Raw genomic sequence first — 19242 nt, forward strand, 5'->3', positions numbered from 1 at the left:
CGAAGCTGAAAATGGGCAACATTTAAAAGACATTATTTTTCATAAATAAAGATTGTTTGAATTTTGCAATTTTTAAAAATTTCCCAATGTCTTATAAGGTATATATATATAAGATTTCTTTTTCTGCAGTGTCTCCAAACATTTCAGTGCAAAGAATTAGGCGAGAAAAAAAAAACAAATCAACACTGACCACTCTTTCCGTGAAGACAGTCTCTAAAATCTTTCCTCTACTTTTCTTGGCCTTCTTCTGCCAGCACTCTGCAATTCTACACACTTTCAGATGAATCCGTTGTTCCCTGTTGAATTTCGCTTCGCATCTCAATTGGTAGGCGTGTTTCCAAGTTTTAAGGATTCTTTGCATCTACAGAGACGAAAGATTAAAAGAATCAATTTTCTTTTATGGAAATCCCTCTAAGCAAGGCATGAAACAACTTGATATAAGGAGCTAAAATACTACTACTTCTAGATCAAAAACCATTCAACGATACGTTATATGGATAGATACCAAATCAAAATACAAGAATTCTTCCTCCTTTGTCAGAAACATAGCTCATAGAATGTGAGAACTAAATAATAAAATAAAGAAAATCGAGAGTTTATGAGAATAATAAAACATATTAAAATATACATTGTACCAGAGTACATTCTAAATCCCTTGTCGCCAATCTTGTGGTCTGTCAGGCTGTTAATAAACAAATGTTGGTATAGTTGACAACGTTGTACATAATGTATGTTATAAATAAATTGCTATATTTCCTTCATCATAAATAAAGCACTTTATCGTTAGCAAATATAACTAAATTGCACCACGATTGAGTCCAGAGCTATTCTTACAATAAAAAATATAATTGTTGCAAGAAAAAAAAAAAAAAAAATGACAGCATAAATCCAGTCAGAGAAGTCTTTTCAGGTAAAGAGTTAATCCAGTTAGGATTAGCAGAAACTTTGTGATCTTCTCGTATCAAGATGGAAAGTTATCGCTGAAAAATTAAAATAGATTCAATATATTTTATGAAGCGATTCTGACATCTGATTGGTTTGTTCTTATCACCCATGTTTATGAATAAAATCGCCCCTTTAAGAAAAGTAAAATGAAAATATATGGTTGACAAAGTTAGGGAGGTGATTTATCCGTATAAATAGTTTTTTTCATCAAGTGGATATTTGCTAAAAATAATTGCTCTTCATAGACATAGGTTCGAATTCTATATGTGTCCTATTTTTTGTCTGTAATTCTTTTGTTTCACGTTCATCAGAATCAGTTTCTTTACTGATAGTATTACATAGACAAACAAATAGTATTGCATTAACAAACAAATAGTGTTACATACACAAACAAATAGTGTTACATACACAAACAAATAGTATTACATAGACAAAAAAATAGCGTTACATACACAAACAAATAGTGTTACATACACAAACAAATAGTATTACATACACAAACAAATAGTGTTACATACACAAACAAATAGTATTACATACACAAACAAATAGTGTTACATAGACAAACAAATAGTGTTACATAGACAAAAAAATAGTGTTACATACACAAACAAATAGTATTACATACACAAACAAATAGTGTTACATAGACAAACAAATAGTATTACATATACAAACAAATAGTATTACATACACAAACAAATAGTATTACATACACAAACAAATAGTGTTACATACACAAACAAATAGTGTTACATACACAAACAAATAGTATTACATACACAAACAGTGTTACATACACAAACAAATAGTATTACATACACAAACAAATAGTGTTACATACACAAACAAATAGTGTTACATACACAAACAAATAGTGTTACATACACAAATAGTATTACATACACAAACAAATAGTATTACATACACAAACAAATAGTGTTACATACACAAACAAATAGTATTACATACACAAACAAATAGTATTACATACACAAACAAATAGTGTTACATACACAAACAAATAGTGTTACATACACAAACAAATAGTGTTACATACACAAACAAATAGTATTACATAGACAAACAAATAGTATTACATAGACAAACAAATAGTGTTACATACACAAACAAATAGTATTACATAGACAAACAAATAGTATTACATACACAAACAAATAGTGTTACGTACACAAACAAATAGTGTTACATACACAAACAAATAGTGTTACATACACAAACAAATAGTATTACATAGACAAACAAATAGTATTACATGCACAAACAGTGTTACATACACAAACAAATAGTGTTACATACACAAACAAATAGTATTACATACACAAACAGTGTTACATACACAAACAAATAGTGTTACATACGCAAACAAATAGTATTACATACACAAACATGAATGCCAACGAAAAATCAATAAATGATGTACATAATTTATGATATGATGATATTAAAGCAAAGGATGGAGCAGGTGGTTATTTGATTACAAGAGTTAGGAGTGGATGGAGTATGTTTATATACGGCACAATAACGTTGGCACACCGGTTCCCACCAGATCACCGAAGGTAAGCAACGAGCATGGCCAGTACCGGCTGGGTAACCATTTGAGAAGGCTAGGCGCTGTATGTACCGCGCTGAGTCATAAAAAATTCCAGGTTGGTATCTAGAGGCGCATTAATTCACTGGGAGAGATGCACCCCTAGTATTTGTTATGATATGTATCTAGGAGAAGGTAACTCTGATGACGTCGGCAGCAAGACGTTGGATGACCATGGAGGAGGATGAATCTATGCAGCTATGCGGATGATCTAAGGACAACGGATAGGTGCAAACAGGTGAGTCAGATGCCACTGTGCTGGGGGAGATAATGGCAAACAACACCATGTATTCTGCCAAGTTCAAATCATGTGATGTCTTCAGAGGAATCGGACCAACAATGGAGCGAAGCCTATGGAGAACACTGACCATGATTTCATCTACGGCATGAAGATGCCATGATACAAGAGGAAGAAGGAGTATGTTCAGTGAATTTCTGCCATGACTAACCAGCAGAGTGTTACCATTGTCAACCAAAGGAAGAATCCATTCACCATAAATTAAAGAAAAGGATATTCAATACAGCACAGTTTCTGTCTCTGTCTGTCTGTCTTCCCCTCTCTCTTATGTTCTAAGCATTATTATAATTATAACATCAAAAAAAAAAAAGAGAGTGAGTGAAATTTATCTATTTTTCTAAAAGAAACCTTTAACAAAGAACGAGAGAGGGGGGGGGGATAGTGTGCAAACAGTAAAAAACTAAAAATATTTTTCAGCAATATGAAATTAAATAAATATGAACAGGAAAGGAATGACCATTTTTTAAATGAAAACAATTTTTAATCTTCTCATTGCCTCCATTGCTTTCCTCCCAAATGTTTTCCAGAGTTGAAAAATGTTCGAAGTGAGACAAGTTTATTTCCTCCAACTACCTTTCTGATATTGATGATCACAATATAAACTGTTAATTGGATTAAATATAAAAATTTAAAAATCGGTTGAAAATTATACATATATATATATATATATATATATATATATATATATATATATATATATATTCAGAATGTGAGAGATTACATAATTATTTCCACAGCCAAAACAATGTTGCAGCACGCAAAATCCACGACAGCCACCAAACAGGAAGTCCAAGACTCGAGTTTCGCCCTCATTTGGGCTCATCAGTTAGACATATTCGAACTCAGGATCTCTCATATTCTAAAAATTCTATTACTAATTGCACGCTAGATTAGCATGTTGGATGGCATCATCCTGGTAAGTATAAAATTCCTACTTGTGAGACATCGGCTTGAGTTATAGCTTGGTTGGATGATCACATTCCTTGTTTGAGATGAAGTAGGTCCGTTTCATTGTCAGATTTCACCATAGTTTGCCTGATCTGTGTTAGTTAATAGACTTTCTTGTATCTGGCATGTTTGCTCAGACTGCTTGCCTTGCATGCAAGACGCTCGGGTTTTTACTTCCCGAGTTTGGATATGTCTAACTGATGAGCCCAAATGAGGGCGAAACTCAAGTTTTGGACTTCCGGTCTGTTGGCTGTCGTGGCTCTTGTGCGCTTCGACGTTGTTTGGTTGTGGAAATAATTATATATATATATATATATAAAGTTGAGTTTTTTTGTAGCTTTGACATTGATTTTAAAAGCCTACTTTTTCTTTTTCAAAAGTATTAAAATGAACTTCTTAGTATACTCTGTCATGGATATGTGAGTGGCGGCATGAAGGTGAACTAATTTGCATATTGCTTTAAAAAATGAGCGTTAATTAATTACTTATTCATTTGTTATGTTTTTTTATTAGATGATTAGTTTTATTTATTTATTTATGTTTTTTTTTACACAGTGATCACCACTTATCAAGGCCCGGAAGCCACTCAGGGATAAGGGTTATTGCAAGTACATGATATTTATTTCACTATTATGCTAAATTCTATTTATGCATAGTTTCTACATTCTGAATATTTGCGTAGAATTCCAGATGTAAACATTCTAGCACACAGAAATATTTATACATATATATATATATATATATATATATATAAAAGATGTTGTCGTTTCTACCAAACTTCTCTCTTGAATTTTGAGGTACAGAGTTGAAATTTGATATATAGGGCATTTATACCTGTAGTACGCTTTTGGTTTGGTTTTAAACTGGTAAAAATTACTGCTATAGGGATCAAAATTGAAAACAAAATAGTTGACCTTGGCAGAGTAAGTCGAATAAAACATTACTCCTGCTGTTAGTTTTGCACATACGCAAAATTAAACCTTCATAGTTCAAAGTCGCTTAATTTTTAACTTTTCATATCCATCTGTCAGTAGCTCAGACAGTAATAACGCTGGATAGATAAATAAGGATTAAATCTGGAGTGTTAAACGTTCTGGTTTTGATTCTAGCAGATAGTATCCGAATCATATTTTTTTTTGTAATTTTTGAAATCATTCCTATATATTGGATAATAATCAATAGAGAATTGACACTATAATAATAAATAATAAATTTGCATGAATGAAAATATAATATGCATATTATACAACTGGGCAATACCGCATGGCCTGCTAGTATACACACACACACACACACACACACACACATACACACACACACACATATATATATATACACACATATAAAATTCAAAGTACCTTGTAACGGGGGTTGTAACCCAACATCCGGTTTACGACATAAACCCATAACAGCATAAAAAAATAAACACAAATCGCTGGACTGGTTTCGTTCAAACAAACAGATGTCCTTAGATAAGCGAATATCTTAAATTTATTGAATAAAAAGCTTAAAGATATGTAAGCAAATGCAAAACGTGATTACAAATAATACGTATAATCATCGACCTGTTTCATATATACAATATATATTATAATAAATAATCAACGCGATAATAAAATGTATTGTTTTATTGTGTACATTTTGAGCATCCCAATTTTTTTTTGCGTTTAAATTATCCAAAAAACAATTGTTAATACGTTCTGCTTTTTTTTACATTGTTCATTTCTGTATTACATTTAAGTTATTTTAACGCAATGTTCTTACAAATTAATCTACTTTAATCCATTGACAACCATAAGAGCATTTTACAATGGCGATTTACCCACCGCCATCCTTTTTTTTCATTTATTCTCCACTTTTTAATACACCTTTCTTAAAAAACATTCATACATTTTCTTCTACACTACCAACATAAATAAATAACCCCGAAAATGTTTTTTTTTTAATTTGCATTACAAATAAATAATCAACGCGACAATAAAACGTATTGTTGTACTGTGTCCCAATTGTTTTTTTTTTCGCATTTAAATTAAAAGATATATCCAAATTTGAATTTAACTTTAAGTATTATGGTATCCGTTCAGTGCACATTTACCTATAAGTATGGCAACCACTTATAATTCAATGACTGTAAGTTTTTTTTCCCCCAAAATAAACAATTATAAACAGAATGACTCATAGAAATGTATCTATATTCTTTTTTAATTTTAATATACTTTCATAGAAATGTTTCTGTATGTCAAAAAAAAAATATTTTCTTTACATCACAAGTGTCACACTCATATATTAATTCCATAGCTAATATAACATACTGACCCAACGGGTCACGTGTAGTCTAGTCTAGTATATATATATATATATATAATTATTTACTATAATAATTAAATACCTACAAGCATTAGTGTTTCATCCTTTCGGGAATCTTCAGTGCAGGGTGTCACGATTAACACCAGTCGACAGATTCGGACCAGGCAACGCGAGCCATCTCTGGCTCGATTAGCAAAAACCGTATCCAATCGGCTACCATTAACCACGAGAAATAACGTTGAATTTAAACATTTTATTTTTTTTAATGTTCTTTACGTCGGTTACAGTGATCTAATCGTTATACGATGACCTATGCATAAGAGCTAAATTGGCCGACTTAATTCAACTGAAAGTGCTCAACGATAAGAAACGAATTTCTTAAAGGGGCTGACATAATTATTTACTATAATATTTAAATACCTACAGATAATAGTGTTTCATCCTTTCGGGAATCTTCAGATTAACACCAGCCGACAGATTCGAACCTGGCACCATGAGCCATTTCTGGCTCAATAATATATATATATATATATATATATATATATATATATATATATATATATATATATACATATAATATAAATAATATCTATATATCTATAAAAGTGAAAGTGTCTGTCTGTGTGTGTGTCTGTGTGTGTACATTTCCCTACGAAATAACTCTGTCAATTGTTAGTCTACACACTCGAAATTTGATGTATAGGGTACTGAGATTTGGGAAAATCGATGTGATTGGTTTTTGGCCAGAAATTTGGCGATTAAGGGGTCAAAGTTCAACGATTTTATCTTTGAGAACTCTACCAAACTCCTCCGACAATTTTGGTTCAACACACTTGAAATTTAAGATATAGGTTCATTGGACATGAATCTAACTTAATAACTTGATTTGAGCCCAAAACAATAAATTTTAAGGGGTCATACCGAGGGTCAAAGTTAAAAAAATTGACCGCTTTTTTTTTTTTTTTTTTGCTCAACACACACCTCCAAATACCCGGGCAACGCCTGGCACTCATGCTAGTATATATATTAAGATAGATAATATATATATATATACTAGCAAAACTACCCGTCGCTGACTGGGTTCAAAAACAGCCTACAGAAAATGGACTCTGATTTATGAAAGTATGATAGGTTATGGAAAAGGAAGGGTTGTAAAGAGATAGCTTCGAATTTGGGAGTATCAAAACCAAAGAAAATATGATGAAAGTAAAAATAAAATAGATAAACCACATAATTTATCATACCATACCTGTTCACACTGAAACACTTATCACAATATTCTGTGGATCTATATTAAAAAACCTTGTTAAACTTTATGACATATTTCCATTCTATGGAGGTCAGATGTGAACGAACACCCCATAATTTTATTATACCACATTTCTTCAAACTGAAACATAATTATCAAAGTGTACTTACGCAGATAGATATGAAAAGTCTTTATTAAAGTTTGTGCCTATTTCCATTCTATGGAGGCCAGGCGCGAACGCAGACCCCACAATTTTATTATACCATCCCTATTTAAGTTACAACATACTTATCAAAGTATTATTATGTACATCTATATCAAAAACACTTGTAAACGTTTTTTTTTAATTTTTAAATTTTTTATTTCCATACTTTGTGGACTAGGTGCGTACGCAGACCCCACAATTTTAATGAATCATCATTATGCCAGATCAAACATACCCATTCCTGTGTCTCGATATGATAGTCAACTATATAGGAGCCTATTCGTGACCAGACACACACACAGACGTTCAGCTTTATATATATATATATATATATATATATATATATTAAAAATAATAAACAAACAGATTCTTTCAGTTACATTTTTTTGCATGTGGATAAAAAGTAAAATACAAAAACATATTGTTATGGGATGTTTTTTTATATTACTTACGACGGCTTTGTTCTTTTTTTGTTGAAATTTTTTGACCTTGACTCTTTCATTAATTTGGAATCGGCTCCGGCAAAACCAAGCAGCAATCACTCTATAATGAAATGTCATTTAGACCGTATTATTAAATTAGTTTTTTAAAAAAAATGGCTATAGATTTTGAATGCAAAACGTAATAAACACTATTTTCGGCTTGAATGTCATTACTTCCTCTTAATCTGCTTTTCGGCTTCTGATATGATCAAGTTGTAGTCCTGATCTACTCCGATGATATGCTTCTTGAGACGAAATTCTAGAATGTATTTTCTTACAAGAACATCGCTTTTCATAAATCCACATTTCGAAAGCTTTGAGATGTGTGCATATGTGGTGCATTACTTTTAAACATAAATAAATCCTTTCATATTTCATAGTTTTTTATAAGATTTTTTTAGTTTTTCTTTTGTGTTACAACAAATTAGAAACCGAAAATTCTTATACTTGCTTTATGATTAATTTGTTCTGGTACCACTGACAAGCTGTTTTGATCTTGTGGAACTCTCCAGTTAGAGAGGTGAACACTTGAGACAGCATCAGCGTCACGTGATTGTGTTTTACCTTTGCTTCTGCCGTTTTTTGTCTACAGCTCTCTGAAAAAGGAAATCAGAAAGAACAAGTAAATAGTTTATCCAAGTTGTAATGTTCGTCAGTTTCTGTGATTTTCTTTTAATTTTGTTATTGTCAAGTAGTGGTCCTAGCTTTTCAAAAGTGTATATAGAAGATTCGATATTTGAAGGTGTGTGCATATTTATTGGGCGATTTATAAACTTGAAACGTATGACTAAAAATTTTTTTATATGCTTTTACACGTTGATATACACAGATTAAGTACATTATTTTTTCATTAATAATAATAATAATAATAATAATAATAATAATAATAATAATAATACAACTTTGACAATTATAAAAATATAACCAAACACTTTCTACGCAAATATTCAGTACTCACCACTTGGTAACGGATGTTTCTGAGAAGTATGCATGCATTTAATCACCGTTTACTAATTATTACATTTAACCTAACTAAACTGACTCTCTCACGTACGTAATCTGACAAAGACTGTAGCAAAACGTTCACTTTTCTACAATCAATCCCTCCACAAAACTCATGAAGACCATGTGAATTTCTTCATGGGCATAATGTTCATAATTTTATAACTTGAATAAAATGTAAAAAAGTAAAAAAAAAATTGTTCAAACGTTTGTCGACCATAAATAGTTTTGAAGATTGGTCTGTCACATCAAAATGAAGATTTTTGTTTGCAACATTGTTTTTGCCGCATAAAAATGAACAATTTCTGTGGAGTATGGTTTTGCCTTAAGAATCTGAAATGATCAATATAAATCTACACCTTCATTAAAGAATAGATAATTAGGCAAGAGACGATGTTAGATCTTGGTAAGTAGATTCACTAGTATATAAAATTCTTAGTTAAGAATAACAGAAAATTAAAGGTTAGTCAGGGTTAAATTGCTTAACTTAAGGTGAGCATTGTTGAACTATGGGAATTAATAGAGATGAATATAACATCACATCTAAGAGAGGCTGGGAGAGAAAATAATTATAGTCCATTTAGGTGCACATAATGTGTAGGGATAAAAATTGCTGAATTGGCAAAATATGATTATTGATTTTTCTCAAAGAGCAATCTTTGATGATGGCTTGTGTGATTACTCCTAGTGAGTAAATAATAATAACTGACTCACATGTGGTTCAAACGATATCCAGCCATATGGAAACTGCATCAGAAGTAAAATAAAGATAGAAATGGAACCCAAAAAACTGAACCCAAAAAAGTTTAAATTAACTATGCAATTCCCATAAAAAATGGAGTCGACATTGACTGGTTTCACACCAAATAGTTGTGAAGGGTCAAGTAGCAGGGAAAGACCAAGTAAAAAAAGCACTAATCACACCTTCACTAGATCGGTGCAAAGAGGACTGGGACCTTAGAGAGGCTTGTTGCCACCCAAAGGAAAATTTGGGAGAGGTGGCCTGCTGGGTCTAAAGTGGCAAAGCGTTGGGAAAACAGATTTGCCTTTTCAGTTGCTATGCAGACAATCTCAAGGTCGTTGGATAGTGGAGGAATTGTAGATTGTCTATTATTTATAATTTTATGTTATAAATTTTCCAGAAACCATGAGTTCCTTGTTTCTGCCACTTGATGTTTTCTGATGATTTCAGAATGCCTAGTTATAAGAGAAAACAGAGATGGCTTACTTGAAGACCAGTCATGCCATTGCCTTAAAACAGTGAGCAATACTATGTTAACTTTTTGTCTTTGGTTTTCTTGGATCCATCTCTTTTGCCGTAGTCGACGTATCCATAACTGCAGAGCCTGAAATAAGAATGCGATTCATTATTTTGTGTAAAACTAAAACTTTGGTAATCTTATATGCTCGATTCTTTGCCCATTGAATATCTTAGATGATAGGACAAAAGTTGAACAAAACAAAACGCTGCGAGAATGTAATACGATTACCCCTGGGGACTGGGGTAAATACTAATTGTTATAAGATGTTTGTTGGATAGGAATTAGTTCAAGATTGGAATTTAGTTAAGAATGCAATGGCAGAATTCGATTATTTTTTTTCTACTAGGAGGTAGAGGTAACCGCTTATCATGGCCCAAAGGTAACTCGAGGATAAGGGTTAATCATCATTATTGTAATACTCACCAGAGTAGCAAGCGTCCATGTATTTGTGCATTGTGTGGATGTGCGTGCAAGCGGTGGCATGATGGAGGAGGGATGGACGTGCTGCAGGGAAGTGTTGGGTGGGAAAAGAGAAAAAAGGTGGCGCCTGGTGTTTTATAAACTGTGGTCTCATGAGATCACAAGATCATGAGAAAACAGAGGGCACACATGCAAATGATACAGGGTGAAAAGCTGCATAAAAAACTAAGCTTAAGTGAGAGGAAGAGACAGTGTCGTTTACAGTCACAAGGTTATTGTGTTACTATTGCGAGCGTTGGTGACGATTGAATTTGAATTCGATACAAGCTATTTCGGCTATTGCTGTGAAAAATTGCTGACTCAAAGTTTGATCTGAAACTGATTCCAGAGTCTGATGGGTCCACATCTGTCGTTGACTGGGTTGAGAGGGTCGAGTTGACCTGCAATTTCTGTGAGGTAAAGAGAGTGCACACTGTGATTCCCCTGAGATTGGCTGGGGATCGCTCTGAGTGTGTATCAGCAACTTAGTGCCACTGAGAAGGTTGATGTGACTGCTATAAAAAATGTGCTGTACAAGGCATTTGCAATGGATGAAAGATTCGCCTCCAGGAAGCTCATGCCAGAAGAAACCATGGATGAGTTCTTTGCAGAATTGAAGAAACTTGCTGTGCTGTTTGGCAAAGGAGTGTCGGAGAGGACATTGGCATATGCATTTGTGGGCGGCCTTCCCACCCGTGTTAAGCAATTGTTGAGAGCCTCTACCAGTGTGTCCACAACGCTTATGGAGCACTTGATGGAATGCACCCAGGCTATCATCAGAGATGAGGAGGACCTGGGGGGAACCAGTTGTGATGGCGACAAAGGCAGCCCAGAATGATGCCGGGGAGATTCCCAGTCTGAGCCCCGCAACTAATGGAAGATGTTACTGTTGTGGTTGGCGAGGTCATTTTGCGAGAACCTGCACTAACAAAGGGCGAGGGTGACTGCGTTGTTTCCAATGTGGCGGCATAGGGCACCTAGTGCAAAACTGTGTGGGAAACGCATCAGGGGGCAGGATGTCTGTGTTGCCCTGCTCCCTAGACAAGATCTAAATGACGCACAACTTACGATAACTGTGTACGTGAACCGAGTGCCCTGCTCAGCTCTTTTTGACTCCTGCTGCTCACATATCATCATGAGTTCCAGATTGTGTCAGATCTGGACAAAAAGGAACATTAAAGTCACCACAATAGGCGGTGAGACACAAGCATGCTGTGGAGCCGGAACCGTGAAGGTCCACATGGACTCTGGTGTGGCCGCGGAAATTAATGTGTTAGTGACGTGAGGGGATTTGCTGAGGTTCGATGTACTGCTGAGCTACGATGCTATCAAGGCACTGGAGGGGAGTGATCATCGAAAGAGGGAGCATGCGCTTTTTATAAAACCTGCTGTGTGCTGCAATCCACATCGATCGCCCTGACTTTAAGGTGGGCTATGACTATAGCCAGCAGGCCTGGACTGCGTCATGGATGTGAACCTAGCAGTGACAAAGGCAGATGTCAGGCAGATTTTCAGCCACCGTGAGGCATGTCATTCTATTGATCCTGCACCAGAGCAATGCTGAAAAGGACGATTGGATATCAAGAATGTGTGGCAGTGGTTGGGGATGGACATTACCCATTACAGTGGTAAACCCTTTCTAACTCTTATCGATTGTGAACCCACATGTTTTGCGGTATGGCGACACATGATTAGACAGGACTCAGCAAGTGTTGTTCGCATCTTGTCATCCATCTTAGCATTCCTTATATGATTTTTGCATCTTTGGTGAATATCAATTCTTGCATGAATATTAAACATTTAAAGTTATTTGTGTTTAGTTCACAAAGCATAAAATCATCGCAGTGTTTATTTATGACTGATGTAAACATCTTTTCTTGTTAAGTTTATATCTTTCCATCGTTTGTGTAACAGATAAGATTTAGGGCTGATTAGGGCTAGTTGTTAGATTTCCAAGGTAGAAAATAATCCACAAACTTATAATATTTGGTGTCCCTAATTTTAGAGTCTGCCCATTTTTCACAATCTATTTTATATCTTCATACCATCTGAAATATAAAACGATGCTTTTATCATCGTCTGGTGAAATTGTGCTCCAAAAATTTGTGAAAAGCATTTTCATTCTCGGTATTTTTACATTGTTTGTAATAATAACTCTTCAAATTTTTGCTGTTATTCTTCATTCTGTTGTTGATGTTGCAGTATTCTTTTTTTTTTTTTACTGTTGTTCCAAGTTTTTTCTGTTCCTTTGTTCTTGTTACCTTTGAAGATTTTGTAATCTTTCTTTGTTTCGTAGTTGCTGATCCGTTTGGAATTTTACCATTTCAAACAAACTAGTATTAGAGTCTTCCATGTTTCAAAAATGTCTTTGTAAATACGGCTTTATGAATTTCAATCTTACCCTGCTAACCTAAGAAAACAAGCAAAGTATAAAACCTTTTTTTTACACTAAGAAAAAAAAACGTTTTATTTCGTCTAACCAGTGCCAGGGACAACTGGATCCGACGGCTCAGGGAATCGAGTTTAAATTCCCGGGGTCCTACGCTCTTCAATTGCCTACCACGTAACATCAGAGAGATCACGAACTGCAAAATAGAATCGTTCAAGTCGGTGCTGAATACCTGGCTGAAGTCTGTACCAGACGAACCTCAGATCCCTGGTTATACCGCTATGAGACGCAGTGAATCCAATAGCTTACGCCACATGCTTGTCTGTGTAAAGAGGGACAGCGAAATGGTGCAGCGGTCTGTTGATTCGACGCCGCCTATACCGTCCCAACTAGAGGCCGCTTGCCGCAGTGACCTTGGAGGGCTCTGACCGCCGAAAGACATCACACAAATCACACAAATCAGTATTTTGCATAAAAGTTTTCACGGTTTGACTTTTGTCAGCAGTAAAATGAAGGTTTATAATTTTTATGTTTTTTTTTTCTTTCTTTTCTCCTAAAAGAGGAAAAAGTATTCATTTCAATGCCTGAATAAAATCATATCACTTTTTTCTGGACCCATATCAAGGCGGTGATTGTCAGGTCTACTACATAATCAAGTTACCGGAATTGATTTTTTCAATAAAAGTTTTAAAATAAATCTGTAGTGTTGTTTTGTTTAGGGTGACAAATTTATCATTCCACCTTGTAATTACAGAAACTTAAAATTGATGGATTAGGAATTGAAATTGATTGCGAGAATTACTGAGCAGTAAATAAGAAATCAAATAAATATAAATGAAACACAATTTGTTTTTATGCTGGGGCAAACTACCACTAGTGATATATTTATCCTGAAAGAAATGCAAGAGAGGTACTTAAGAAGAACATGTATCTTGCCTTTGTGGATTTTTAAAATAACCAGACTTTTCAATTTGATAAAAGTTCCATTATAGCATATTTATTATGGGGTGGAGCTGGAATAGTCGAACATTCTGGCATGAGGTAGATAAAGGCAAAAAGTAACATGGGAGGGGAGACTATCTTCAAGTACTATCCTAAGCTGGGAAAAGGGCAACGGACTTATACTAAATAGATATTAATAAGTCTGTCTCACCTTTTTTTTCTCTTTTTTTTTAAATGGAGAGTAGATAATGCATGTGGATGTGTTATCGGCAGCTCCAGTAACTCTCGCTTCTCCTTTTTTGTCCTTCAGTCTTCATTTCCAATGAGTGGTTTTTCTGACAAAGGGTGAAGAAAAAGCTGCTTCCCAGGTCGGTAGTACTTTGTGAACAGTAGCATGAGATGTCGGAAAATTTCTGTTTCTATGTCTATCCTAGTGGTCATGTCACTAGTGAGGGTGCTGGAGGTAAACGTTTCATCTGGGCTGATGTTATCCACCTGATAGTCAGAGACCCGAACCTAACTAACCACTAAGGAGGCTGTCCTATCAGCAGGTGCAAAGTACCGGTGCTGCTGTATTGCCATCTGGTGAATGGATTCTGGACCATACAGTAGTTTCTGGTAGGGCCTCTCGATGCCATACTAGTGGGTAATTGTTATGGCTTTATCTTATCATGTGCTACAAAAAAAAAAAAAAATTTCTTGTCTTTTTCTCTCTTACTTTCCCTCTCTGTCTTGCTCCAACCAGGTCTATCGACCTGCTCCACAAATCCCAAAACCTCAACATGACAAATCTAAAAAAAAAAACACAAATAAACCTAGAACCCCATCCTCCAACGTAGACCCCTACTACCATGTCTCCTTCTCCAACATCAGGGGTCTACGTTCCAACCTTCCAGAGGTCGAAACACAATTATAGGAGAGGAAACCAGACATATTCTTTCTAAGTGAAACTGGCATAGGGCCAACCACTTCCCTAGACGAATTCATAATTAAAGGGTACTCTATCTGTGCCTAAATCCAAATGTAGATTTCATGAGCAGAGCATCTTTCTCAGACATGCATGTCTGTGGAACTCTCTTCCATTTGCCTGTTTCCCACCTGACTACAACTTGGATGTCTTCAAGTCTAAAAAAATTCCTGACAAACCGCCCCTTAAGTAAGACACTCTATCAAATCTCCAATACTAATGATTACTACAATACTATCTCATTGATTACTGTACATGCAATAACCCTTATCCCTGAGTGGCCTCCGGGCCTTGATAAGTGGTGACCTCCATGTAAAAAAAAAAAGAAAAAAAAAGAAGGTTTTGACAGAGTTCCAAGAGCGTCTGTTAGGCGAGCTTTGTGAAAACTAGCGGTTGTTCAAGCAATTTACAGAATTCTCAAAGTCGTGTTAAAACTAACAGTTTTTAATGACAGCTTTACTGTTAAAGTAGGAGTTTTGTACTAAGTTGTTTTTGTTTGTGTGTTAATAGCCAGAAGAGGGATAAATAAAGACCTGGCCAGAGATAGGTTGCTTTGGAAGTAAGTTTCTTAAAGCCATCTCACACATGCTAACATGTAAAAGGACATTAAACCAATGATGATGATGATGATGATGACGACGATGATGATGATCTCTAAAGGTCAAAGTATTTTGTTTTATTCATAAAGACATTGATGCTGCAGGATGGCGTCATAATGGACACGGCATTACCCCAGATGATGGTCCATAAGATGCACTAGAACATCCAAGTGGTCTCTAAGGGCTTATTATCCATCCAATGTCTTGTGTGAATCGTGAAGTATTAGGACCGGTAATATTACATGACTAGCAGGGAGACTCAATGTTGTCCGGGATTGAATAAGGATCAACAAATGTTCCACACTTCCAATACTTTTATTGTCATTGAAATCGGTGAAATCGTCTATTTTTTCAATCAAATCGATGGATTGCATGCTTCCTGTCAGCAACTTAGTTCATAATACATCGTAGTCTACATTGCACTGTAGAGAACCTACTGTAGATTTTATAAAATTATTTTATACTTGCAGTTCAGACCGGCTTTGCTCAGGCCCTATGTACCGTTCCTAACTTTATGTGCATAAGTATATATATATTAAAAAGTTTGATTCATGTCCAGGTAACTTACATCTAAAATTTCAAGTGTTTAGACCCAAAATTGGCGATGGAGTTTGGGAGAGTCTGCAAAGGTGAACTATTTCAACTTTAACCTCTTGGCAGCCAAATTTTCGCCCAAAAGCTGAATAAAAAAATTGCTGCATGTCTCAATACCATTAATGTAAAATTTCAAATGCTTAGACCCAAAATTTGCTGAATAGTTTGCTAGACACCACAAAGATAAAATCTTTTGAACTTTGACCTCTTGGCAGCCAAATTTTCAGCCAAAAAACGATTAAAAAGCTTGTAGTATGTCTGAATACACTTTATGTAAAATTTCAAATGTTTAGACCAAAAATTCGCTAAGTAATTTGGTAGAGACCGCAGAGGTCGAATTTTAAAAAAATGTGACCTCAATTTTGACTCCTAAATATTTATTGTTTTGGCCTTAAATTAAATTAAAATCTTCGATCCATGCCCAATTAACCTACATCTAAACATTCAAGTGTTTAGACCCAAAATTTACCGAGGAATTTTGGTAGAGTTTTGTTGAACTTTGATCCCTTGACAGCCAAATTTCTGGCCAAAAACTGATTATGAAGATTTTCACAAATCTCATTATCCCTTATGTCAAATCTCGAGTCTGTAGACTGAAAATTGACAGAGTAATTTGGTAGGGAAATGTACACACACAGACACACACACGCACACAGACATCCTCACTTTTGTAGATATATAAATAGATAATGGCTTGAATTAAAGTTTAAAATGTAAAAGTCCAGTATCATGGTTCAATTGTGCTCTAAAAAGAAACATTCGTTTTGAACACACCTCTGTCTTATAAAAGAAACTACTGTTGATTTTATACGCCTGACCCTTCTATTTGTGTGGTAATAAACTTTCTTAAATGCACTTGTGATGTTAGGCTGTATAAAGGAATTAACTTTGGTAAAAATTGATTGGCAGATCCTGGGTGTGGCAGCAGGAATTGCTGCCAACCCACAAGTCCAAAGAGACCCAGGCTTGGCTTCAGAAGGAGTGCTATGACTTTGTACCCTTCTCTCACTGCCCCCCCCCAACCGGAACATGCTGGACTACTTCGCTTAGTCATATGTTGAGAACATCACCAACATGACCTCCCACAGCATCATAGCTAGCCTGATCGCCACCATTCACTGAGTATTTGCCAAGCTCCTGCCAGCGCTTGTAGAAAAGGCATGCTCCCAGTTCCAAACTCGTATCGAGACATTGATTGAGGCTGAAGGCGGCTACATTGAATAGATGTCAGTTTTTTTTACATAATCAAGTTACCGGAATTAATTTTTTTCAATAAAAGTTTTAAAATAAAGCTGTAGTGTTGTTTTCTTTAGGGTGACAAATTTATCATTCCACCCTGTACTATCATAGAAACAAGTTATTATAAAGATAAGAAAGCGACTTACCAATAATTGTATCCTCCGTTTTCTGAATACATGACATTTTTGGGACAGATGTCGACGGTACAGAGCCCAACTTCTCCAGATATGAAGGTATCTGTATTTCATATTTTTCAAGAAAAAGATGTCACTTTCAATTAATTTTACAAATGTCACATTTTTTAAATTAATAACTTAATAGATACGTTATGCATAGTTTTTAAAACTTGCTCTTGTGAAGGATTTCTATTACTTACAGTTTAAAATAAAGTTTTATATGTACAATTATAAGTAGATTCAGCAATTCTGTTCTATTAACTTATGAAAGGAATGACTTTAACATCTCAAATAGGCTATTACTTTCAAAGCATAAGCAACGCATGAACAAATATGAGTACTTATGCAGAATAAGAATCGTTCTATCATTGATATTTTCCAGGCTATTGTATTAGTAGATGTAGAACAGTTGAGGTAGCAAGGTCAGTTAACTGGGTAAGGCCAAGGAAAAGATGAGAAAATACAACAAAAATGAACCTGAAGAAAAGAGGAATAAATAAAGACCTGACCAAGAATAGGCTACTCTGAAAGTCAATTTCTTAAAGCTGTCCTACACATGCCAACACATGCATACAATGCTGAAACGTTGAATCAATGAAATCGTAATAGCGCATAAAATATTTAATATTTGCTAACATTGGTTTATTATTAAAAAAAAAACAAATATTTATCATGTAAAATTTAAAAAATATATTTATTCATGGAATTTACCTTTTTTTTTCTTGATTTAAATTTCAATTTTCCTAAAGTTTTGTAAAAATTGTCAAATAATTGTTCATAGTATTTCTTTTTAACAACAAAAACAATATTGTTTTCATTTTTCTAAATACATTTTTCATTGAATTATCTTTGTAATAACAGAAATGATATTTTAATTGAAAAAATTGGACAGTGTTTGTTTGAAAAAAATCATAAAACTTTTATTCAATATCTTCCAGCGTTTTACATAAACTACTTGAAAATTCTGATGATAGTACAGTCCTTATGCTGCAAATATGTTTAAATTTCCTTTTGTTTATTTAAAAAGTCCAAAACAACTGTTATTTCTTGCAATAATTAATATTTTATTTAGGAATATCAATGAGGATTGATAATTTGGATTATTTGGATAATTTGGATTATTCAAACTACAGTTCTTGTCTTGGATGTTATTCTTACAATATTTTATGGCGCCACAGATAAAGATGCTAAGTAATAATCAGTTCTAAATAATAGTTTTCAACCCCCAGTACATGTGATACTAAGAATTACTTAAAACTTCTACTCAGTCATGGCTGATGGAACAAGAACAATCTACCCGTGGATTAAATAAAAAGTTCAGTTCAATTCCCAAGATCAAAATAAAAATTTCTGAATTCGATAAAGATATGTGAAGAAGGTTGGAGACTACATCGGCTGATGCATTATAGGAATGACATCTAAGACACGTACAATAGTCCAAATAATTCAAATAAAACAAAAAATAAATATATACAACTTTTGTAAAAGATGATACTTGTCTGTTTGGCTCTCTAATTTCCCCATTCTTTGCAAGCCTAAAATCGATATCAATTATTAATCACTATAT

At 34.4% G+C, this 19242-nt stretch overlaps 1 protein-coding gene across 1 annotated transcript in view; it reads right to left on the bottom strand.

The window, feature by feature from the left end:
* Positions 1 to 19242, bottom strand: part of LOC145289608 (uncharacterized) — a 194307-nt gene that overhangs the window by 54883 nt on the left and 120182 nt on the right. The window contains exons 21-25 of the mRNA XM_080136424.1: positions 17646 to 17736; positions 10277 to 10394; positions 8498 to 8642; positions 8017 to 8107; positions 191 to 361 (exon numbers count right to left, since the gene is read on the bottom strand). Coding sequence (XP_079992550.1) covers positions 191 to 361; positions 8017 to 8107; positions 8498 to 8642; positions 10277 to 10394; positions 17646 to 17736 — 616 coding nt within the window. The remainder of the gene's footprint in view (positions 1 to 190; positions 362 to 8016; positions 8108 to 8497; positions 8643 to 10276; positions 10395 to 17645; positions 17737 to 19242) is intronic.

The sequence above is a fragment of the Euprymna scolopes genome, chromosome 2 (genome assembly GCF_053919585.1).
Source record: "Euprymna scolopes isolate OS-2025 chromosome 2, ASM5391958v1, whole genome shotgun sequence".
Lineage (NCBI taxonomy): Eukaryota > Metazoa > Mollusca > Cephalopoda > Sepiida > Sepiolidae > Euprymna > Euprymna scolopes.